A 24386-nucleotide genomic window follows, 5' to 3' on the forward strand; every position below is an offset into this window, starting at 1 on the left:
CTGCTCTGCCCAGACCATCTTGAAGCTGGGGAGGGAAACCACCATGGTGCTGCTGGTGCTTCACTGCCCTCTTCTCACAAAGTAGCAGCTCACAGGGATGCTCAGTATGGGATCAATGCTCCAACTGCAGAGAAACCTGGGAACCATATCCCAAGTCCTGTGAAAGGACAGAGCTGGCCAGCAGATTTTCCAGCACACCACCCAAGCTCTCCAAATTTACCCATGTGAGCAGTGATTACAAGACCACCATGGGATATGTGCATATATCCAAGAGCTGATCAGCTCCAAACTGAACTGAGATGTGGATTGGCAACAAAGGAGAGCAGAAAAGGACTCTGCTCCTAAAAAGAAATGCTGGAGCTCAGCTGTAGGAAACTAAGATGTCATTGAAGTTAAGGCTGATGCCTTCAAGGGAGAGAGAGTAAAATAGGTTTGAGCCCAGCTGTGAAAAGCTGTATTAACTAAAAATACCAGTGATCTCAGGGCTACTTCTGCAGCTGAGTTAAAACCTCAGCTCTTACTTTTTCCTTATAGTGTCTTCAAGTGTAACAGAGCAGCTTTGAATTCATGCAGCAGCAAAACTGCAGAGGCCCAATTTGTTTCTTTGCTTTGTGTCACAGGCTGGCATCGCTCACCATGACAGCCACCCAGGCAGACAGAAATAGCAAGTTAGAACATTACATCCTGGTGCAGCACAGCCCAGAGACAGGAGGTGCTTTGCACTGGTTATCGCTGGGAGAAGGTCTTTGTAGCCAAAGCCTTGGTTATCAGCAGCTTTTTATGGCAAGGACTGAGGCCCGGGGCTAACAGGACAGCCGTGACACAGCTTGAGAAGCTGCAGCTTTTCTGGTTGTTGGCAATGTGGTGGAAGAAGAAAAATCCATTTGTAGTGACACAGGTCCTAGAAGCCAATTCTTTATTGAAAGATCTTATAAGCATTCCAGTACAGACTTAGCTGCTCTACTGTAGCTTTGAGTTTATGAAGATGGAAAAACATTTCTAAAGAAAAAAGAAGGCGAGATGGGCACCTCTATAAAATTTCATAGTAGATGAAATTTGACCACTGATTACACCAAAGATAAACATCAAACCACAGAAATTACACAGCCCCAAGGCAAAGCATGTAATAAATGTGCATGATTGCACTTAAGTCTGTAAGAAAGTTATGACAGGCATCACTGCCCAAGCACTCCATATCCCAGGTCAAGAGGGCACCTGATGGGTATCTCTGCATTCAGAACAGCAGTTTGGAACCAAGGAATGCCCAGAGTGTTCTTGTACTGTACATTTGGCTTCTTGGGTGAGTGAGCAGTGACCTGGCAGTGCCCAACTGAAGGGTTTTAAAATAAATTATTATTAAACCAGTTTCACTCATAGCTTTTGTTTTGTGCTTCTCCCTTAGCTAAGAATCCCAATGTCTTTTACCACTGCACATCCACCAGCTGAGACAGAAAACGTGGCTCATGGAACCCTGATCCCAGGGAACGCAGCAGAAATCCTGTGGTGAGTCTAAGCTTCTCTCATTTTCCAAATATGTAAAAAGCAGTGATATTGCTGATTTCTCTCCACACGCCCATTTTCAGCTGCTCCAGGATTATTCTCCAGCCCTAAGCATTTCAGCCCAGAGGGGACTAACTGTAATGAAGGCCTATATTCAATTAATTACTGTATCTCTGCCTCATTTCAGTCTCCTGTGCTACATTCATCACCCAGAGAGACCAGCTCTCCTAAATCCAGGCTGCAAATTACTTTTTTGGGAGTTCCCTCTATAAAGCATGAAACCCCCATCTTTGCAAGTGGCGGGGAGACTTAAGTTGGAAATCCATCTGCAGCCTCAACACCTCTCCTAGTAAATCCTCCAGCAACATGAGGCCACCCTCGTGCTTTCCATATCCTCACAGTAAAAATGAATACTTGGCTGGACAGCATTTTTGCCTTTCTGCACCCATAGCCCACCCTCCTACAGTGCCTGTACAGAGAGAGATTCCACTGCTCCAGGGAGCATGTTCAGGCAGGAGAATATTCTTACCAAATCCAATGGATTTCAGAATCCATCCCCTAAAAGGTAGAAAAAAGTGAACATTTTTTTTCAGTTTGCTCAGGAGGTCACCCCTAATGTTTGGTTCAGTCTATCATAAACAAAAAAATACTCTTTGTTGAGAACTCAGATGCACAGGAAAGACAGTGAGCTAGAGAGCAAACATTCCATTTTGTTTCATTCAAAGTGTGAGATCCTTCACTGTCCTGGAATAATAAACCTCTCTGGCAGGCAGCTGTCGTTTTAGAACAATTTGCTCTTTGTCCTCAAGCTGAAGGGGCTCTGCTGTGCAGGAGGATCTTGCCAGTCCGTGGGGGAGTACAGTGGAGCTGGTTGCTTGCAGAGCTGCCATGGGCTGCAGGAGGCCTAATGACCAGATGGAAAACCTAAAGTGTTTATTGGGCCTGGCTGGGATGGAGCTCCTCTCCCCACAGCATCCTCACAATGCTGGGCAGTGTATTGGCACCTCAAAAGGGGCTGGTAACACTCTTTATTAATAATCTTTATCTTGACCAGGTTTTGGGGTCTTTTAACTTTATTTTCTGGCTCCAGCCCCCACTCTTCTGAGAAGGGGAGTGATAAGAGCAGCTTGGGCAGCTGATGTTCAGCCAGGGTTCATCTTCCATGGTCCTTTTTGGCACCTAACATGGGGCACGGACAGCAGCAGCTTTGTATCCACTGTGTTATTGCTGCAGCAGCCACAACCTCCTGCAGGAGTCAGGGAGTTTGCTGGCTGCACTGCTTATCCTCTATAAGGCTGAAGCTGGGAATGTGTTTATACAAACAGTGGCTCTGGGCTGTGTCCTGGCATGGATGGCCTTGCTGAGCTGCAGGAACTGTCTTGTCTCCACAAGAGGATGAGGGAATACATCTCCCTCTCCTCGCTCTGGATTGGTGTGGATGATTGTGCAGGGTCCAGGGGTCCTTGTTCATGCTTACATGAGCTGCTAATGCTGCTGACACTGTTGGCACATCATGGGGTTGGTGGAATCTGGTGTCATCATGGTACAAGAGAAGATTTCTGGGTGAGGCAACACTGAAATGCACCCTGAGGCAGCTGTTCCCTGGCTGGCAGGGTGTGTGGAAGGGTTTGGGCAGGTTCCTAGCACAGGTATCACCACCCAGAGCCTGGGACTTTACACCTGAATGGGCACCAACCCTGGCAAACCGGTGTGTCACCCGATGGAGGGGTGCCTTGCCCACCCCAGTGAAAACCAGCTGCTTTTGCCCCATACTGGGGCCTGGCCTGTGCCACTGAGCCTCAGTTGAGTGCTCTGAGAGGGCTGGGCTTGAGGCAGGACTCAAACAACAGCAGCAATGACAGGAATTGCCCCAGGAGTGAAAAAGAAACTGGACAAAGAAAGCAATGGATCCAATAGAAAGGACTGGAGGTGAGATGGTGCCTGGGAGTCCTTCCCAACCCAAGTGTTCTGTGATAGTAGAGAAGCAGCAATAGCAACCACCAATGCACCTGAATCTAATCACCCTCTGTTTCACAGAGCTTTGTCCTATCCCATCCTTGGCAAAATTTCAAAGAAGTTATGGATGGATCCTTCCCCCAAGAAGACAACTGTGCTGTTAGGAGAAATAAAACCCCCCAACAGCAACCATCCTGACCTCAGGTGAACACTGAACCCAGACTCTGGGGAAAATCTGAGGAGAGAGAGGGAATTAGGATTGTAAACCAGTGGTGTGCTCACTGCACAGGCCTGGGCACCAGCATCCAGTACAGCAGAGATTTACACACACCACTGCAGTTACAGCCCAAATAAGGACATTGTGCACACCACACCAAGTGATGGGACGGACAAAACCAGAGCACTCTGCACACCCAGTACTTAATGCTGTCAGTACCACATGGTGCTCTGCTGGGCCTTCCACCACAGACAAGGAAAAACTAATGGACTTGACTGCCTAAGGGCTAACCCTGGACTGAAGGAAAGGGATAAAAGTAATAAAAATATGTATTTCACACTGGAAAATCAGAATCAGTCCAGGCACCTCAGAATGCTTTTTCTTTTTTTTTTTTTTTTTTACAAGGTGATTTAGCATCAGGCAACTTCTCTTTTGTTTTGTTTTTACAATTGTGCTATTGGAAGCATCCAGAGAAGGAAAAATACTGTGGCAAGTCTGAGAAAAGACCAATTCTTCTCTGCCCATATTTTACTGCCACAGGAGCTGACAGCTGACATGGAATAGAGGAAGGAAGAGGTCTGAATGAGGCACACCAGGACAGATCTTCACCTGTGCCAACATGTCGCCTGCAGTCCATGTCACAGCAATGATATGAGCTGGATCAGAGCTCTGGTCACCCCATGTTCACTGGATACAGATTCCCCTCCAAGAAGGGAAGTGGAAACACTTCCTTTAAGTATAAAATTCCTTTCTGGCATCTGAATATCTGATATCTACTCAAAACAATGCCCAAAATTTACAAAAATTACCTTACATTGTTATAATGCTCCCTCCTTTCTTTAGCTTGTTTGGGGCAATTTATATCTCCTGGTGTACCATGAAGAGACATGAGGGATCACAACTAACTCAGACACCTTCAGCAGAGGGCAGGAAAATCTTCATGTATGTATGAAGAAATAAACTGTCTTACGCATCAGATCTTGAAGAGTAAACTCTTTGAAATTACCTTATTTTCTTTATTAAAAAAAAAAAAAGAAATTCAAGTTGACGAGTCTCTGGATATCAAAACTGTGCGTCTTTTTCCCTCCTCTGTGCTTCTGTCAGGCACTGACAGCAAAGAGAAGACAGTGCAAAGGGCTGCTGCATGGTCCACAGAGACTGCACAGGCTTTGGACCCAATGGAGAAAGGTTCCCATCTGTCCAACAGCACATGGCTCCAGCCTGGTCTGTCTCCTTGGAGCTAGAGGATCACGGATGATGGCAGTGAGAGCACAAAGCAGCACTGTCTCAGGAACTTGTACAGCTACACCAAATCCCACTGGCATCAGAACCTAAACATTCTGAAATTTCTCCTTTATTTTTCACCCACTTCTCCTGGAGCACAGGGGAGTTTCAGGTGGCTGCAGCAGAAGAAGACAACAAACCCTCTTTCTGTCTACCTAAGAACATTGTGCGTTTGTTCCCCTGTGTTTTATCGGACAAGGAAGCCAGCATGTGGCACAGGGACTCACAGCTGCCAGGGAGCTGAGGGTCCTGAGGAGTACAGGTAGGCATGAAATGACTGTGCACCCCCTCCAGCCTCAGGTGAAAGCCCAGAACCTCGTCTATGTGAACAAATTGATGTGTGGAGCTGCTGGGGCGACAAACCCAGGACGCTGCCGCGATGCCGCCGGGAATGACGCGGGCAGCGAGACACGGTCAGCCGTAAGCAACAACGGGCACTACGCACCAAGGGAGCAGTGGCATCTTCTAACACTGGGAACAGAAGAGATGGACAAGACACTGAGTCAGCCTTAGAACAGATGGAGGTGTTCTCCTGTAGCACACTGTGTCCAGGTGACGGCAGGAAATGATCGCTGCGGCGTTGTCTTCACGCCCACCTCCCGCTGGAAGCGAAACTGCGGCTGAAGGAGAAGGTAATCTCCCCGTTCTTGTACTTGCCCCAAGCTCCAAATGGCACTATGACAACTGTGCTGTTGTCTTCAGAGCCAAACTGCGCTGCCTGAGAGAAGAAACAAAGTGTCAGCATCGGTGTCTCGCTTGGAAAGGGAAACAATGTCTGGCTTCACCTAGGACAGACAGACCCTGAGGCCCAAGACTCCCTTGACCCTTCCCAACCCTGATACTCCATTCTGATTTGCCCCAGAGCTTCCCATAGGATATGCTACCATCCAGAACCGTGGTCAGAAACTGGCCATTTCTGTCTATGACAATGACATTTTCAGCACAGGCAGAAGCTGCAGTTACAATCCCATGCAGTTCGATGGACAGTGAGCTAAACAAGGTAATTGATGTGATGCCTGGCAAGGATGTGGCAAGACCCAGGGTAAGGAAAAGGCTGGCCAGCAGGAATGGTGAGTGTCTCATCCAACACCATTCAATTCAGTTGAATGTGTGGTATTATGTAAACAAAACCCTAGTTTTTTAAGCCAAACCAGCCCAACCAGGAGCCCTTGGTGCCCAGAGCAGCGCTGGCATTACCTGCTCAGTGACCACGTGGGCGGCCTCAGCAGGGTCATGGCACTGGCTGATGAAGTTGCAGATCTCCTGGCTGTTCACTATGAAGTTGATGCCATCGGTGGTCAGCACCAGGAAGCTGTCGTCTGCATGGTGCAGCTGCAACAGAGGCACAGGGAGTGCATGACCTGGGTGAGTGCTGCAAGGCAAGGGAATGGCCCCCATGGTTTTACACTCTTGAAAAACACTTTTTTATTTTCTTAGGGTGCTGTGTGCTCTCCTGCAAAATTTCTCCTGAAGCTGAGGATTTCAAGGAAGACACGACAGCACTGCAGTCATCTCCCTAAACCCCTCATGGGTGGCACTCTATTGGGACCAAAGCAATAGAAGTTCTTAGGGCCCTGGGAGGTGCATTGGGGAAAAGTAACAAACAGAACATGAATTGACAGGAGAGCTTCCTGCCAAAGTGGAAGTTGAATACCTTCTGGTGTTTGTTTTCTAGATGACTACAGAGCCACGGTAAGATACATGCAGCTGTCCTTTCCTCCTGCCCCTCTTCCTCTCAACTGTGCAAATTCTATACATCCTACTTTTTTGATGGCAGCCCATCCATATCCCACCCAGTTCTCAGTGATGGTTTTATACCAGCATTAGCCTCAAAATTATTCATTTGACCACAGGACCCAAACAGACTAACAGCTGTAATACATATCATGGTTACCTTTCTTCCCTCATCATATATTTTGCTGTGAGAAGTGAGATTTAGAAGTTGATCTGGTTGAATTTAGTACCAGATTCCTTTCTGTCCTGTTAGTGTTAATCTGAAACAACTTAATGAGAGTTGTTCTCTGGTTATTTCAGTAAAAAACAATGCATAGCCATCAGGCTTCACCTGGACTTGTGTTGTGTGGGTACCACCACTGCATCAAATACCTATGAAGCCCTTAGTCCAAGTGCTGCTGTCCCTGTAAACCAGACCTTCTTTTACCTGGACCCTTTTTGTTTCTGGCTGGGCTATCACACCACTGTTTTTAAGATCCAAATCTCCTATGCTCCGTGTCATTGCAAGTCTACCATTCACATGAGGCTGTCCCAAACTGTTCCAGGAAATGAAGCCACCACACTTCTTAATCCTGTCCAGAAGCACAAAAGAAAAAGCAAATGAGTTACTGCTTCATACCATTACCCCTATCTATATCCTCTATATCTGTCAGTAGCTAGAATGAGGAATGATGTATGGAGAGCCTGTGCTGGGGGGCTGAGGGTTGGCTTTAGCTGTTTGAAGGACTCTATGGAAGTGATGTGTCTTGGTGGGCTGAGTCCTGACCTGGGAACCACAGTGCATTTCCTCAGGTTCTGAGTTGGTTCTAACTTGGCACTTTTGCACAAGTCTGAACCTGGTGATCATAGCTGTGTTCTCAATCTCAGTGATGCTGATCTTACTGCTGAGATCTTATGCTCATGGAGGTCTTTCCACATCCCTGGTCCTCTAAAAGGGACCCAGTGGCTGGAGCTTACTGCCAGCTCTGAGCGGTCTAAGGGCTCTATGTTCAACTCTGCTTTCTTTATGGCCCAACCCAGCAGCAGAGCAGAAGTCCATTGTGCTCTGGGAAGCCACATCATCAGCCTGCAGGTACCTTTCCTTCTCCTCCTTTCTCTCTGGGGTATGGTCAATGGTGAGTTTCACGGGCTTTCCTTTCCGGCACAGCAGAGCACGACTGTCTCCCACACTTGCCACAACCAGCTCAATTCCATCCCGGAGCAGAGCCACCGTTGCAGTGGTCCCAGAGCTCAGCAGAGTTGCTACGAATGTCATCAAAGAGAGAAGTTTTAGCACTGCCTCAAAGAGTGGAGCCCTTTATAACAGCAACAGTTTCAATTGGTAAAATAAAGATAACTTGTGCTCTACCTAATCAGCAAGTAACTGCTTTGAAGTTAAAACTAAATTTACACATACAAAAAAAAAAAAAAAGCAGCAAACATGCATGCATGTAGGGCTGGAGGAAGAGAGGGGAAGGGGGAAGGATGAAGTGTTTCTGTGCAACAACATGGCTCTATGCAAACAGGGCAAGTGGGATAAAAGCAGTACAAGGTACAGTAGCTTCCTTTCAGTTTGTAGCAGTTTTTCAGCCCCATGAGCTCGCCTCAAATTACAGGGTTATTGTCCTTATCCCTGGGCATAGTGACTGCACAAGTAGGTCACCATAAGGGTCATGGCTCTTTCTTTCTTTTAGGTGGTGAAGTGGGCAATTATATAGTAATTGATAAATTATAGTTACAGTAATTTATAAATTATAGTTACAGTAACTGTAATTCCACCAGAGGGAAGCAGTAGATCAGTCTGTGGCATCCTTCTATTGCTGTCAGAGCTGTTACTCCCCCTCTGCTTCCCCCAGAGGGGGATTCAGCCAACTGGCTTCCTGCCTTTTTCCAGGAAAGGTGCTCCCTGTCACCTTGTTGGAGGTCCCAGTGCAAAAGGTGAAGCTGGATTCTGAGATTCAGCCTTGCCTTGTGCCTGCAAACTGATGCAGGTGGCAGTGGCTGTCTGGGAAGCGTCCCGGGGCACTGCTGGGATCACCTGGCAGGGGTTCACTGTGAGTGCAAAATAGAGCCCTGGTGCTGCTCTCCCCTGCAGGGCAAGGGAGTGAGCTGAGCTGGCTGACTGCACTCAGGGACCTGCCTGGATTCACTCATGCAGGCAGATTTGAGGGCTTCTCATTTCAATTGCTACAATGGACTGGAGAAAAACAGAAAAAAAAATGGAAAAGAAAAAAAAAAGAAACTCTTGAAAAAGAGAAATGTAAGTGCCTATTTCAGGAAAAAGATCTGTTGTATCAGCTGCAGTGAAGAAATGCCAGAAAAACTGCCCAGCTTTCCTAATTTTCTTTGCTTTTTGAAAGGGCAAGTCCCACTTTACAGTTGTTATTGTCTCTACCTGCAGATTCTGCAGAGGAAACCCAGCAAGTGAGGCCTGGAAAGCTTCTGCTAACTTGACCTATTACATCAAAATGTCTGGACAGGACCAGCTACTGCCTGGAATACATTTGCATCTACAGCCAATGCAATTTCCCTTGAAAGGCCCTCTGTAGGTCACCTGCATTCTGGGCTTTTCCAGTAGTTCTGGTTTTTCAAAGCAAGCCAATTTGAGATGAGTTTTGGGCTTGCTTAGGAATGTGACTCCCCAGTTATATTCTTGTTTTCATGTACTAACAGTTAACATGTCACTGTCTTTCCACCACTGCTTCTGCAGAGATCAGCTACAACTACATGTGCTCCTACCTCTGGCCCCGCAGCCCCAGGGACAGATTTGAGACAGGACTTTGTGTTTGACCCCAAGGAATGCCAGGCAGCCCCAAATCTGACCAGATGCCAACAGGTAGCAACAGAAATGCAAGAGCTGTGAGATCTTTACAGCCTCCTTCCCCAACCCTGTGAGGTCTCAGCACCCTGTAAGTCAAACGGGGCTGGGAGTAAACGGAAGTCACCAAGCCCTGGAAGATGCATTGAGCCTTGTTGTGCAGTGAAAGAAGCGAGTCCATGAATCAAAAGAACCCAAACACAAACCCTCACAAACAGGTGTTAATTAAGCTGGTGTTATTATTTAAAACAGGTATTATTACTGCAGCGAGGATTGGGTTTAGCTGAACGCTGAACCAGCAGGTCAGAGGTGACCATCAGTGGCCATGGTCACACCTTAGACTGTGCCAGGGCCATGCAGGCTGGGACACTGGAAACTGGATGTGGCAGCTTCTGACTGGTGGCACTGGTGGGCACTGACATCCTGTTTCTCATCTGAAGCAAGGACTAGCCCAGTGCAGGGTCACTTTGAGGCACATTATGAAAATAAGATATTAAAAAGTACCAGTGCAATTAGAAATTTTAGTAGAACCAGTAAAATACCTGTTTTAGCCAACAGTTAGAACAAGTGAAATAGAGCAACTTATGTTAAACTACCTTTTTATTTTACAGAAGATACCTTTTATATAGACATTAAAATTAATGCAGAACTGCTGCTACTTTCCCATTTCATTCTGTGGTTTTAGAACTATGCTGAGAAACATATGAAAAGTTAAATCATAGTCTTCAATTCACAGAAGACTGGAAATATTTGGAATTCAGGTGAATCTGCATCTTTTCAGTGCAAACTCCCAATGAAAAGAGCTGCTATCACAAAATCAAGGGCTGGTACTAAAGAAAAATATATTGGTAAAATATATTGGTAGTGACTTGAACTTTATATGTTTATTAGTTAAATAGCACTCCTAGGAAAAAATACATGCTGCTCACAATCTCTTCCTTGGATCCAGTTCATGCTCTGGGTAGGGATGCAAGAACATGCATGAAGCCAGATGTAGCATTATGTGATTTCTAGCACAGTTCAAAACCACAGGAATGATGATGGGATTGCATTTCTAATGCTTTTCTACAACTGCTACTAGTTTAACACAAAATATGTTGCATCAGCACATGTATTGGTTTTAACAATTAAAGAGTTTGTTTTCCTAACAATATCACTATAAAACTAAGATCTTTCAATAGGTTCTTAACACTCACTGGACAACTTCTACTGCAAGTCATCTCAACTAATGTGACAAAGAGGATGTGGAAACCTTCCAGTAGTCCAGGCTAGGAACCGCTGGACTCCTTCACCTGGGACAAAATTAAGCAGATCTCTTTTTCCACTGAAGCCCAGCTTAAAGTGTCCAGGGCCTCCAGTTCTAGAGCTGCTGACCAGGTACAGTGTCTGCCACAAATAACACGCACACAGAGGCAAATAGGAAATTCACCCAGGGACTTTGTTCAAACAAAATAAACCTGCAACACTGGAGATGCAAGAATAAGGGCTGCAGAACAGGAGGTGGAGTCAGTCACTCTCAGGTCTGCCTGCACTGCCCTGTGCAGGTCACGTAGGAAGCACCTGCATCTTTGGCCTTGGTAAATCAGCCTTGGTATTTCTGGGGAATTGCCAGTGTTCTCACCTTCTCACTAAAACTGTGTGACAAAACCAGTTTAAATTCAGCCCAAATAAAATCTAAATTTAGTCTCCCCTATGGAGATAAGTAACCAACCAACCTATCAAATGAAGAATTTTATCAATGCTAGAGGACCAGCTGTCTCCTATATGGCAAGAGTGGCCACTGAAGAATATCTGCTCCCTCAAGGTAATTACACCAATATGGGGAGTTCAAACCAGTGCCAAATGAAATGAGGCCATCTTAAAGGCACTGGATAGAAGTTTATGAATTGTTCTGACTAATGGGAAATAGCCAAAACAAACATACCTTTAATATTTTAATTAGTGTCTTCTAAATTGATCAGGTAATAATCAGAGCCCTTGGATAAAAAGGCTGCCTTTACAATGCTGACAAATTTATTAAATATTCAAGTACAATTTCTGCAGCTCTCCCTTTCCCTCAGTGTTGCAGGTTAACATATTTAAAGAAATGAAAATAATTTTTGAACGGTAACTTAAAAAAACCCAACAAAACAAACATTACTTTAAAAATAGAATTACTTTAAAATAACTTCTGCTGTTTGTCAGCACAATAAGATTCAACAATTAGAATCCTTTCAAACATGGGTAGAAAAGTTAATACCTGGTTCTGTTTTAACAAGATGGCTATTCCAGATGTGAGTGGCCAATGTGATTGGAGTTGGATGCACTGAATGTGGAGGTTGATGGACAAACTCCCTCTTGTTTTCTCTGGCTCACAGTGAACAGAAGCAGTAACAATACCTGGTAGGATTCCAGTAGGCCAAGAAAGGGTTTGTCTTACATTTCTTCAGGGAAATGCTCAAATTTCCTCAAGCACAGAATTTAATTTCTTATTTCTATCCTTGCTGAGCAAAGCTTTTCAGCCTTTATGTTTTAGGTTTTACGGCTGGTAAAAAATAGCAGAAAATTCTGCCCATCTCTGGGGGCCATGGATAATGTCATTTGTTGGATGTGAGCTTCCTTTATGTTCTATACCTAACTTTAGCAGTGATTTGAAAGTGACTGGCCTCTATTTAAATGCATGGACATGAATGAAAACGCATTTTTGAAGAGGTATCAAACACCAAGCTTCAGGGCTCAGACATAGCTCTAAGCTGTTAATGATTACACAGGATTCAGGCAGAGCAGAGATTATCCCAGACCTGCCTACAGCAAGTTTCTTATGCTTTTGTGTGAAACAGCAGGTATAGGTCACTGTCAGAGGGGTTACTGCAGCAGGCCCCAGCAGGCCAATACAGCTGGCAATAGCACTGGTGAGCTGCATGCCAGACACAGCAGCAGTGCCTGGAACACACTCATAAACCATTTTTATTATTGAAAGCTCACTGGAACTACCATGCTATGTATTTTCTATCTATAATTTCAAATACTGTATCATTGTTAAGTGACCTACAGAAGGCCATGCCCTTGAAGACATAGCTGGGGTCTCCCAAGGAGACTGCTCTAGTCCTGTTAAATTTATGCCTTATGTAAGGGCTTACCCCTTAAATAGTACTATAAACAATGCCTCAAACATGCCATTTTGGCTACAGGGATTTGTCCCAGGGTTTAGTTTCCTTCAAACACCCAGGTACAAGTTTTAGAGCTGGCTGTGTGTTAGTAAAGAGCTGGACATCCTTAATGTGCACTGTTTGTTTTTGCAGACAGTGAAGGGAGTGAGCCCTGGAAGGGTCATCTGCTGGACCAAGTCAAAGCTATTATTTTGCACTTCATCAGCTATGGCCAGGTTTCAAAAGGAGGTCAGACTTGGGGAGCATCCAGTGTAACCCAGATACACCAAATTACACAATCAACCACCAACTTCAAGATACTCTAGCAACTGTCTTGACTGTCACATCCAGAATAGCCACACTTAATCAGAAATTTTGCTGGCAAACTGAATCAGTTTGGAAGCAGGATTCTAACAAAGACACATACCAAGCACTGAAATTTTATGTAACTTTCAAAACATCAGCAACAACAAAAATATCCACACAAAGCAGTCAACAAAGTATTGAGTTACTTTAACAACAGATATGCGAGAAGTTTAATCTGTTCAGAAATCCAAACTTGACTTTGCACCCTGTTACTCCATTCTTTGCCTTAGAGCTTGATTTTCAGCCAAGAACAATGGGCTCTCTTAGATCCCCGAGGTTCCTGCAAGAGCTTGCAGGTGCTCAGCCTGAGAAACACCGAGTGCCTGCCAGAGCGTGGCCCCTGTGGATGTTTGGCAACTCTTTTACCCTCTATTTTGCTTTTTTAATGAAGGGGGCTTGTGCAGTATCCTGGAAACCATTGCATACATTTTCTGGCATTAAGCAGCACCAGTTAATTGGTTATGAAAAAAATCCTATAAGCAGTTCTAAAATGCTCTACTTGCTGCACAGTTTGTCAAATATTGTTCTTATCCAATTCTGTAAGTCTCACTTACAAACTGTTATGATTTAAAATAGTTTTCAGAAAAAACAGAATAATACATCCAGTACAGTTCTCAGTCCTTTTCCTCAAGGAGCTGCTCTGACACAGAGGTCACTACAATGAGCCAAACCAAGAGTTGTCATACACACAAAGGGGCAGGGAAGGGGACAATTAGATCTGAAAATGGAAGGGCCTGATCCAGGGAAGCACACAAACTTGTACTCAAATACTGTCTTGGATTTGGGTTGGTAAGAAAATACATTTGCAAAGAGGCTGTGGGATAAAAAGCACATCTGCTCTGCTGATGTCTCTCAAGAGCCCAGCTAAAACTCAGCTCATAGGTCAAAATTAACTCTGGTCTTTTTTACAACACGAAATGCAATAGGAAAATTACCTTTATAGATCTGATCCTCCTTTTTTAAGGGCTGCATCTCAGAGCTTGAGACTTTTTTCCTGATCCTTGGTGCAGGCTAAGGTAAGAGGCAGTGCTGCAGCAGTCAGGCTACCTGATCTGCATTTGAGCCTACCTAGATTCATCTAGCAATTAAAGTGCAGAAAGTCACCCCATTACTTGACTGTATTCAACCAGTGCTTCAGAAAAGCAGCTTGAGAATACAGTATCACTTCAGTCCATACAGGGTTTCTTGGTTTCTAGTCTTTCTTGGAGAGAAGACTTTTACAGTTTCTGTTTTTGTGGTAAAACCTCAGCTATTTTGCCTGTGCCTGCACCAGCACGGGGACAGGTTTTTCATTTGGTTGTTTGTGGGGGATTTTGTTTGGGTTTTTTTCTGTTGTGGGTAGGTGTTTGTTGTTTGGGTTGTTTTGTTTTTTTTTTTTATTTGGTTTGTTTGGGGTTTTCTTTTTAAAACTGGCTAAACTTATTCTCAAAAATTGTATCTCATGGCTGAGAAAGCTCCTGTGACAGAACTGGGACAGGTACTTCTATCTCCCTTCCTAAGTGACTCACTATAAGCTCTGCTTGCTGCAACTGGAACTTCAGAGGTACTTAGTCTCTAGACACATATACAAGAATTTCATTAACAGCCAGGATTAAATGGGAGTCTAAAAGAGCTGGTACCAGCTTTACCACAGCCTTACCACGGCCAAACTTGTTTTCCTCTTCACTGCTTTTTTCCCTTTCCCACTCAGCTACTCCTGTGATTCTGTTTGTACAGAAGCAATATGGACTTCATTAATTTTGGCTTATGTTCCTCTTCAGGTGCAGCAGCCAAGTTAGGAAGGGGAACTTTGACACTGTTGCTTTTAATCCACGGGACTAACAGCTTTAAAGCAAACATATAAAAGCACACACCCCCTGCCTCTAAAATAATAATAAAAAAAGAGAATCAAAAACACCCCTCTCCACATTTCTTACTAGTAAAATTACGGTCCTTGCAAATCTAAATCACTCTTTGCTACCTTGACAAACATAATCCTTTTTAGAATCACATTAAGAGAAATTCATTGATGATTATGCTAACATTCAGATCCATAACTCCTCCAGTAAATTTGATTGAGACTTACAGTAGTTATTTAATTTTTAGGAGGTAAAGCATAATTGTTTTATTTGCAGTAAGTGACCAGAGCAAAATCCTGTGTTAAGTAAAATTGTTTTCAAGCCAGTCTTCTGGACATTTTACTGCAAAACTACTGAGCAAATAAAACAAACTTTATTCTCCATATTTATATGAGTAGAATTTTTTTTTACCTACCATCAGCAGAGAGATTAGCATGCCTTTCATATGCTTTGTCTATTTCTAGAAAAGCTTTGCTCAAAACATTTTCCAAGTCCTCCTCCTCAGCAAGAAATTCCCTGGAAGCAAGCAAGTAAACAAAGAAATTAAACTTCTTTCCAAGAAATATACATCCTGATCAATCTGTTTCACAGTCCTATCTCCTCCCTGTACCCACTGAATCATGCTGGACCTGAATGGAAAGGTAATGTGATTTTACTAACCGTGTGCACTGAAAGCATAATCCTGTAATTTTGGAAATAGCTAAGTTCCTTATCCAGCATTCAGGGATAAGATAGATACAGAAGAGTGTAAGCAAACCATAGGTCAGCAATTACAGAGAGCCTGTGTGAAAACTGTTAGTCCACACTCTCCCTGTGTTCCAAGACCTTTCCTGGACAGGGGGCACAATTGTGCTTTTGTCTTCTCTTGTTTTGGGCTTGCCCAATGGGACGGATACCAACGCATTAGGTCATTCATAGCATGTCTGCTCCACCCAGCGCTCCTGCTGTCCCATAAGGACAGGCGGCTACATAACCTGGGAGGATTAGCTACAATGTACAACCCATTAAAGAAGGAATCTCGGCTGTAATTTATTTGACACACATTGCCTTGATGAGAACTTACTTAATATATTTTTCCATGTACTTATCACAGAAGTCTGCAGCTGCTGCCCCGCCGTGCCCATCGTACACTGCGAAGTACAGGATATCCTCTGTCAGCTGAGCGTAATCGAACCGGTCCTCATTTTCCTTTCGCTTCCCGATGTGGCTGGCGCAGCCCACGTTGCTCAGGCTCACCTTTGGGATGGGCTTCCCGTACTTTATGCTGGGTGGGAGGAGAATGGGTTCATCGATGCGATTGTCCCAGATGCCGAAGGTGTCCCATGTGGTCGGCCGCCCGCTGCCGTCGGGGTCGAAGCGGGAGGCGCGGCGCTCGCAGGTGGAGATGGAGCAGGCGGCTGCGGGGCGCTTCTCGTCCTGCAGGAGGCGGGACGTGAGCGCGGCTCTCCTTCTTACTTGGAACCCTCCATTCCGTACCAAGTTAATTAGGGTAGCTGTGGACATCACTTGTCTTCGCGGAGATTCGCAGGGGAAAAGGGACCAGGAGCAAAAGGTACGCAGCTGCTGGGATGTCTTAGAGAATGAGGGAAAATCGATCAGGAAACAAGAAGCACAGGAAAGGGAATTTTTCAGTTGCATCATTCAGGAAACAATGTCACCCTGAGAGCCCGCTAATCATGCGGAGCACAGCACTCCCTGGAAGCGACTGCAGCGGGATGTGCGTGACTCACCGGGAAACTATCCCACATCCAGCCCCAGCTCTGCACACGGAGCCAGGGAGGAACTTCTGCTGGCCCCTTGCAGAATGACATCCCGAGTTTTCAGAGGTTGAAGGGGTCGAGATGGAGTAAATGGGAGTGATGATAATACTAAAATATGAATATGTGAAAATATGAGATAAGGTTGAGAAAATGAGCTTATCACGCATGCTCTGCAAACACCAGCTGAGATATCTGCACTGTGACTCCCAGGGGAAAGGGAGGAAAAATATATATGCTTAGATTTAAAATTTTTTATCTGCACATGATATTTGTTTCTGTCACATTTATGGAGATCCTGAACAATACTTTTTAACACAGAGCTGTTAAGTTAATTGTGTTTTTTAAAAAAATTATAATAATGATTACTAAGAGTGTATCCATGGACATCCACAACTGTACACACAAACTTCCCCCTCAAAAAACCCCATGCAGCTATTTTCTGCTTTGTCTGGCTTGAAGCTCTCTGCCACCTAACCCTGAAATGGGATAACACAGGCAGACAAGATCTTGTACTGGCTTCTCAGATCGCTTTTCCAGTCCAGATAAATTCAAACACACCACTTGGCTCAGCACAGACAAAAATTCACTAATGATGACTCACATAGCATGCTGAAAAGTGTAGAAAGATTGGATTATTTGATCGTTTGTAGAGTAACACCCAACTTCACCCAAGTCCAAGGATGCAGTTCGTAATAATTACATGTGGTTGCAATGGAGTAATTCAAACTGGACCACACAGATCACTGTAACTAACCACACTAAAGATATAAGCCCAGTGAGGAATTTCTAATTTAATTACTCAAAGTTTGCTAAGGGCAAAATTATGAGTGAGAAGTATTATATGACAACAAAAGATCTAAATATACCCAGGCTTATGGTGAACGAAAAATAATAATAGTAGTAGTAGTAGTAATAATAATAATAATGATAATAATAATAATAATAATAAAGATAGGGTGATCTGATGTAATTGAGCAGCAAAGAGCAACACCTGTACCCCAGAGACACTTTAATTCTGGGCTGGAGTGCCTTGCTGTTGTCCTCTGCCCAAGCCAATCACAACTGCATCTCTACATCTGAAATATTTGTTAAAACTATGTTTTTAAGTTGCTAGATAAAAGTCTGTGTCCTCACAAAAAACATGCAATCAAAGGTAAATTAGTAACGGGTTGCTTTGGTAGAAAATGGCAGTGACAGAGCTTTCAGAAGACCTTCAATAAACATGTTGTTCCCAGCTCAAAGCATGTTGCTTCAGGTGCTGTGGGCTTATCTTTCATGCCATTCTTAAGTTGCATGAAAAGAGGAAAGGTTTCTTTACGTAGCAGTTAGAGGTTAACCGTTGACTTGATAAAAGGCTGAATGTTCTGGAAATCACTGTTGTTGCACCAGCTGAATATGGAACTATTTAAAATCTTTGGATTTTTCATTTTACTGCAGGGTGATAGCAATATCACACCCTTATTTTAGCATACTTACAGGTATTTAAAACCTGGTTTACTTCCTGGAGCTGCTTTTTCTTTCATGCTATCCTTGACTTGCAACAGCAGCAGGTTAACTTCCTTCTGTGAAACACAGCAGGCCCAAACTAAAAGCCTGTCAATTAGTAAAACCCACGCTCGCTTTCACTTCTGTCAGCTTGAGAAGAGAACATGAAATGCTTGCTATATTTAGACTAGCCGGTATCCACAGCATGAATCAGAGGATCAATCCAAACTCACCAGCTAATTAATGCATTTGTTCCCTATCAAATTCAACTCTCACCAGGCAAGTAAAAATAGTGACGATAGTTTTGCCTTCCAAGTGTCTCTGCAAGACAGAAGTAGGAACCTGCTCTTTAGTTTGTTATGTAAACAGCTCTGGACACACAACAGTCTGTGCTTTCCCAGCTGATATGCCTGCAAACACTGGGCAGACCCATCTGGGCAAAACAAGACCGAGGTAATGAAAAGGGGGGCACTGGTGTTAGAGATAAAGTCCAAGATGGACAGTTCTAGATAGAAATGTGCTTTGAGGTGCTCCATCTGATCCTGTTCATCTGTACACGTTTTCCTGGAGGGCAACCGGTCCTACAGACAGGTAGGGAAACACAGCACTTAAAGCGGGATGAGGTGATTAAAACTGTTGTTTTACAGGCTGCCTGCTCCTCGGAAGATGGAAATTTTCCAGGCTGCCAGAAGAAAAGGGGAAGGAAACCCGGAAGAAAGCGAAGGCATGCCTGCTGCCCCAGGGGATCCGACGTATGTAAAAAGGAATGTACAACTCCAAGAGCACTTGCCTCGCGTGCCTTCCCAGCCCCACGGCTGTGGGCAGGACCGTGCGGTTCTGGAGGTTAAGCTCGCCATAAAGCAGGTGCGTTGTTGTTTTGTTGTTTGGCTTTATTTTTTTAAATCCATGTCAATCTAGTCTCGTCTCCCTGCCCGGACAGCAAACTGGACACGGACAGCAGCAGTTTAAAGGCGTCTCTGCTGCAGTTTGCGTATCACGAATTGCCACAGACCGCGTTTATTCCGTGCATATTAAAGCTGCGGCGTCCGGCGGCAGCCCCTGCGGAACGCCAGCCGTGCCCAGCCCCGCTCCGTGATGTGCCAGCCCCGCTCCCTGACATTCCCAACCCTGCCGCGGCCCTTCCCGCCCAGCAGCCGCGGCTGAAGGAGAAGGGAGAGCGGGGCGAGCGGAAGGGGCAAAAGCAGGAGACGCTTGCGAGCGCGGCCCCTCACCCTCCCTCGCCCCCGGCCCATGCCCCCGGGGGGCGGCCCTTACCTCCTTCCGCGCCTGGGCCCGGCGGCGGCAGCGCCTCAGCGGTGCGAGAGCGGCGCCTCCCCGGCCGAGGCTGCAGCGCGGCCCCGCTGCCGCCGCCCGGCCCCGCCCGCCGAGCCCGCCCGGCCAATCGGCCCCGGCGGCGGCGGCCGCGCCGGCCGAGCCTCCCCCACCGCCCCCGGCCCGCCCCCCTCACACGGGCCTGGGGCCGCGCCGGGAGCAGGGACACGGCAGTGGCCGTGGCCGGGGTGACCCTGCGGGTGACCCTGCACAGCTCCCGGTCTCACAGAATCACAGAATCGCTTAGGCTGGAAAAGACCGCAGAGGTCATTGAGTCCAACCACATCCAGTCTTTTCTTAAACACATCCAGAGAGGGTGACTCCATCACCTCCCTGGGCAGCCCATTCCAATGTCTAATCACCCTTTCTTGTGATGGAATTCCCCCCTAATTTCACAGAATCACGGAATTTATTGGGTTGGAGAGACACTTCTGGCCCTGCACAGATCTAGCCTAACCCTCCCCTGGTGCAGCTTTAGGCCGTGTCCTCTCGTCCTGACGCTGGTCGCCTGGGAGAAGAGCCCGACCCCCACCTGGCTCCAGCCTCTTTCCAGGCCTGGATTCAGCAGGTGGAAGCCCGAGGGCCGGGACAGCCAGGCTGTGCCTTCAGCTGCTGCCCACAGGCTGCCCAAGAGGCCTCTGGAAGCAGCAGTGATGCCCTTATGCAATAAATATCCGAAAGATTTAAAGCACAGCTGTGTGCACTGCTCTAAGGCAGCTGTTTCCATGAGCAAAGCCCTGCTGCCTCCTGATGAGCCCCATGTCTGATCAGGATTTTAAAGGGATCATTTGTTCCACGCTGTGCTACTGCTGATCTCTGACCTTTGACGCAATTTGGCAAATCAGATGGCTCTGATTACAAAAGCCTTGAAACACACTGTCCATTCCATTTCGTGCTGTCTGCTGGAGACCAGAGTACTCAAAAACAGGCACCTGAGAGAAAAGTTAGAGCCAATGCAATTTCCATAGGAGTTTAAGGAGGTTGCTGTCAAATTTGTCCTATATGTTTTCGAGGTAAAGAAGCTTTTGTTTTATTGGAGTGAGGTTTCTGGTTGCTGCAAAACCTGGTCAGAAAAGCAGCAATAAAACCTCTCAGACCTCTCACTGTACAGCTCTACCTGTAGAAGAAGGGGTTAGGTGAACATGGAAGCACATACCAGATTGTTCTGGTTTCCAGATGTGTGGTGTCCCACTCAGCATTTAGAATGGAATTTGATCCTGTGAGTCTTTTGGATATAGCAACAGTGTCATCTGTCACTGCAAGTTGTTCTCTGGTTCCCGTTTGTCCTCAGTGAGGCAGGAAAAACAAAGCTCTCCTGCCAACTCTCCTGGCATTGGGCAGAGAGCAGCAGTTCTCCTGAGCACAAAGGATTCATACAGGAGAGTATCACAGTGAATTACTGAGAACAAAACCAGCATATTATCTGTAAAACATTTGCAGAGCAGCACCAGTGGGGTCTTCTCAGAAGTGTCAGGGTCCTACATGACATGGAGGCACGAGTGCTGGGAGACAATTTCTGCCCCATTGAATTGGCAGTGAAAGGCCAGCATGGAAATGATAAATGTTTCATGTTGAGCCCTTATGTGCAGTAGAACTGCTCTTATCTTTACAAGACTTTGGAAGGCAAGTGGGAGGCATCTGGAGAGACAGCAGGAAAATTGAGGCAGTAAGCATAAGAATAGCTTTGTGAGAAGGCAGAAGGCTCAAAGACAAGGCCAGGGCACAATGGCAAGAACACACAGAGGAACAGGTCAGGGCACAGGGCAGGCAGGATGGGCTGCAGTGCAGCATTTGGTATTTTGAGGGGCCTCTGATAACACTTGGAGGACAGGAGGCAAAAAAATTCAGGAACACAAAAGGCAGGAAATTGTACTCTGCAATATTTAGTTTTGACTTCAAAGAGTTAATTTGGACTTTCCCCTCACAAGTTTTTTTTTCCCCTAAAGGATGAGGAAAGTATTCCTAGATTCCAGCTCTCCTAACAAGGAATCTCTGCTCCTGCAAAGTTCTCTCTCTCTTCTGTCTTACTGCCTCTGTTTTTGCTGCTTTGTCTTGTTCCTGAACTTTCCCTCCCTTGCCTCCTATTCTACTTTGTTTTTTCTCCTTTTTATTAATGATTTGCACATATTTTTCTGATTATTTCTCTCCTGCTTCTTCTTCCCTTTTTCACTCATCTTTCCTGCAAGCTTCCATCTTCAAATTCTAAATCCTTAATCTGGGACTGTCTTGTGTGACTGGAAAACAAACCAAGCTCCTGGGGGCAGGGGCAGGTTGGTTTTCTATGTGCTGTCCTGCCCAGCATTGTAGCTTAACAAACAGCAGCTGGAATTCTGGGTGGGGGGAAAAGAAATGTCCATTGTAATATCCATGTATCATATCTCAGACCAAGTTGAGATAAATGCAGGGCAAGCTGATTCTGAGCACCATTTCACAAGCACATGATGTTAAAAGTTGGAGAATTTACTCTTACACCATGCTTTCTGTCTTCACAAGAGAATTTTTTTTCCTTATGGTACACTTCTGGCTAATTATCTGCCTGTACAATCTAGGTCTCCTAGCAGGTCAGAAGAGACCAGAAAACAACCTGTGTCTACAGTGAAGTGGCCACTGTTTTAACATCAACATTCAAATAACTGGCAACAGCTATAATTTCTCACAGCACTTTTCAAAGGCAACCCTTCAAAATCAGGTGAGCTACTGTGTCACCCCTGCCATGACCACTTGACTGCCTCTCAGCAGCTCGTGGACAGCTCTGGATACTCCAGCTCTCAGCGTGGACATTGGTGATGAGAAAAGAGCAGCAGGAAAGCTTATTGGGGATCTCTTTGCCTTGGATCAGCCAAATTTAAGTTCAGACCCTTGCCTTAGCCATGCGGTGTGCCCATTCCTGGCCTGGTACCTCACTGATCCTCTGCTTCCCTGGCTGACAGATCCTCTGTCTTGACCTCAAATCTGGCTAGTCTCTGTGGTCAGGCCTGGTGGTCCCTGGACTGCAGCTGATGCCCTGCTGCTGTCCCCAGCTGGCCTGGCACTCCTTAGGTGCCATGGAGCTGTCAGGGAGGTTCCTGCCTGCCTCACCATCTCCCTTATCCCCAGCCCTGGTGGAGCAGCCATGCTTCTCCATGCTGACAAGGGCTGCACACAGTCCTCAGGCTGTGGGTAATAAGCAGCTCTTTACTTCCAGGGAAATGTGCTTTTTGAAACTGTTGCCAGGTATTGCCCTTGTATAAATAATCACAGTGTTAACGCTGGAACATGACTAAGCAGGCTAATAGGCATTCTGTTTAGAAACAAGAAATAAAAAATATTGGTTTTGACACTGCTCAAATGATGTGCAGCACTTAATTCTCAAGCTCATACTCTATGCTCTTATGGGTGATGTGCAAACCTTCTGTGCTCAGACTTTGGGATATGGTAGTCTTCCTCTGGTTATCCTACTCAATAAGTTTCTACTTCATTTGGGACTCGTGGTTTACACAGAGACAGAAGGCATTCTGAAACAGAAGGGCTGTGGTATAGCTTAAGCACATTCCCAGGACTGCCCAGATCAAACTTCAGGCTCTGAACCAGTTCTCACTTGCAAGGAAGGTGGGAGTCAGATGTACATCTGTTCCCACTGGATTCCTCTCAATTCAGATGACATGGCTTGATTCTGTCCTGGTGAAGATGGAAAATAAACTCCTGCACCGAAACACTGTGCTGGGAAAGTCAGATCAAGAGCATGCCTAGAGGATTGGCTGTTGTCATTAAAATGGAAGTCAGCTTTCATTCCTTGGTGATCCCTGGTGTGGTGGGTTGACCTGAGCAGCCACCTAGTGAAGCCACTGTCACTCCCCCTCCTCAGTGAGCAGTACCAGCACTGCTAAGCAGTAGCCAAACCACTGCTGTGTTTTCAACACCACTCCAGCTACTAATACAAACCACAGTGCTGAGGATAACTACGAGAAAGTTAACTAACCCAACACACTGAGTTTCCTAAAGTAAAAGAAAATGGTTGAATTGTTTATCCTGACTTAAATGGCTTTGGAGTATTCAAGCAGTTTATTTGGAAACAGACAAAAAAAAGGTTTGGCTGAGCTTTTTGTGCCCCTTGTGAAGAAGATGTCGTCTTAATGCAGGGAAAAGTGAGTTAGAACAGAGTGTTCCTAGCCCCTCACATTGTGCCTTTGGCATTCTCCAATTACAACATGTAAGCTGTGTAAATTGAATTTCTCCTTGAACTTTTCCAACCTAAATGATTGTATTATTCTATTAGGAAGTATCATAAGTTAGAAGTTGTGATGCTTCAAAATATGAGTATGCCATGCATGATAACTTTGTATTATTTGTATATGAAATTGAAAGATCTGATTTTTGGGATGGTTGCACAGCAGCACAGCCGACTTTGTTTCAGTATCACAGCTTTGGTTTTACAAAGATAATATTATGGATCAGAATTCAGTCATCTGCCTGCTGAGAAGAACCACGTGGCTATTTCTGCCTTGATGATTAAAGAATATTCCAAATTATTTTTGAAGAGCTGTTGTAATTTGACAGCAGGAAATGATTGTGGCTTTTGAATATGTAGCAAATATTTTAAAGCAGGCTTTTAAGTGGTTTCCTTGGCAACCACTCTTCTTTAGCGATCAATCCATGCTATTAAGTATCCTGCTGGACTCGGATCAGCCTTGCAATATTAAAGGCACTCGTTTCCAGCACTGCTGGGTCATGCGCAGTTCCTGACTGCCCAACAGCCCGGAGCTCAGAGGGAAGCTTGCTGCCTGCCAGGCTTTTTTCCAGACAAGCAAGGACACACCTCTGAGCTGGCATAGGCTTCCAGAGGGGTGGAGGAGCTGTCCATGCTCACATTGGCTGTGTTATCCAACAGCCCTGAGGAATGGGGCGTTTATTTCTCATTTGTCTACGCTTCACCCACCACCACAACACAATTCTTGTGACTTGTGGTTCCCCATTGAAAGAGAAAGCAAGCACAGCTCTTAGCTGCACAAC

The 24386-nt window shown here is 45.5% G+C and overlaps 1 protein-coding gene across 1 annotated transcript; it reads right to left on the reverse strand.

The window, feature by feature from the left end:
- Positions 1–899: 899 nt before the first annotated feature.
- Positions 900–19431, reverse strand: PPM1K (protein phosphatase, Mg2+/Mn2+ dependent 1K). Its single transcript, XM_066547963.1, has 7 exons — positions 19341–19431; positions 15884–16392; positions 15236–15336; positions 7768–7933; positions 7119–7263; positions 6155–6289; positions 900–5675 (listed from the first exon to the last, which is right to left on the reverse strand). The coding sequence occupies exons 2-7, from the start codon at positions 16321–16323 to the stop codon at positions 5544–5546; spliced, it is 1119 nt and encodes a 372-aa protein (XP_066404060.1). The 5' UTR covers positions 16324–16392; positions 19341–19431; the 3' UTR covers positions 900–5543.
- Positions 19432–24386: the final 4955 nt, after the last annotated feature.

Source organism: Molothrus aeneus, chromosome 4 (genome assembly GCF_037042795.1).
Source record: "Molothrus aeneus isolate 106 chromosome 4, BPBGC_Maene_1.0, whole genome shotgun sequence".
Lineage (NCBI taxonomy): Eukaryota > Metazoa > Chordata > Aves > Passeriformes > Icteridae > Molothrus > Molothrus aeneus.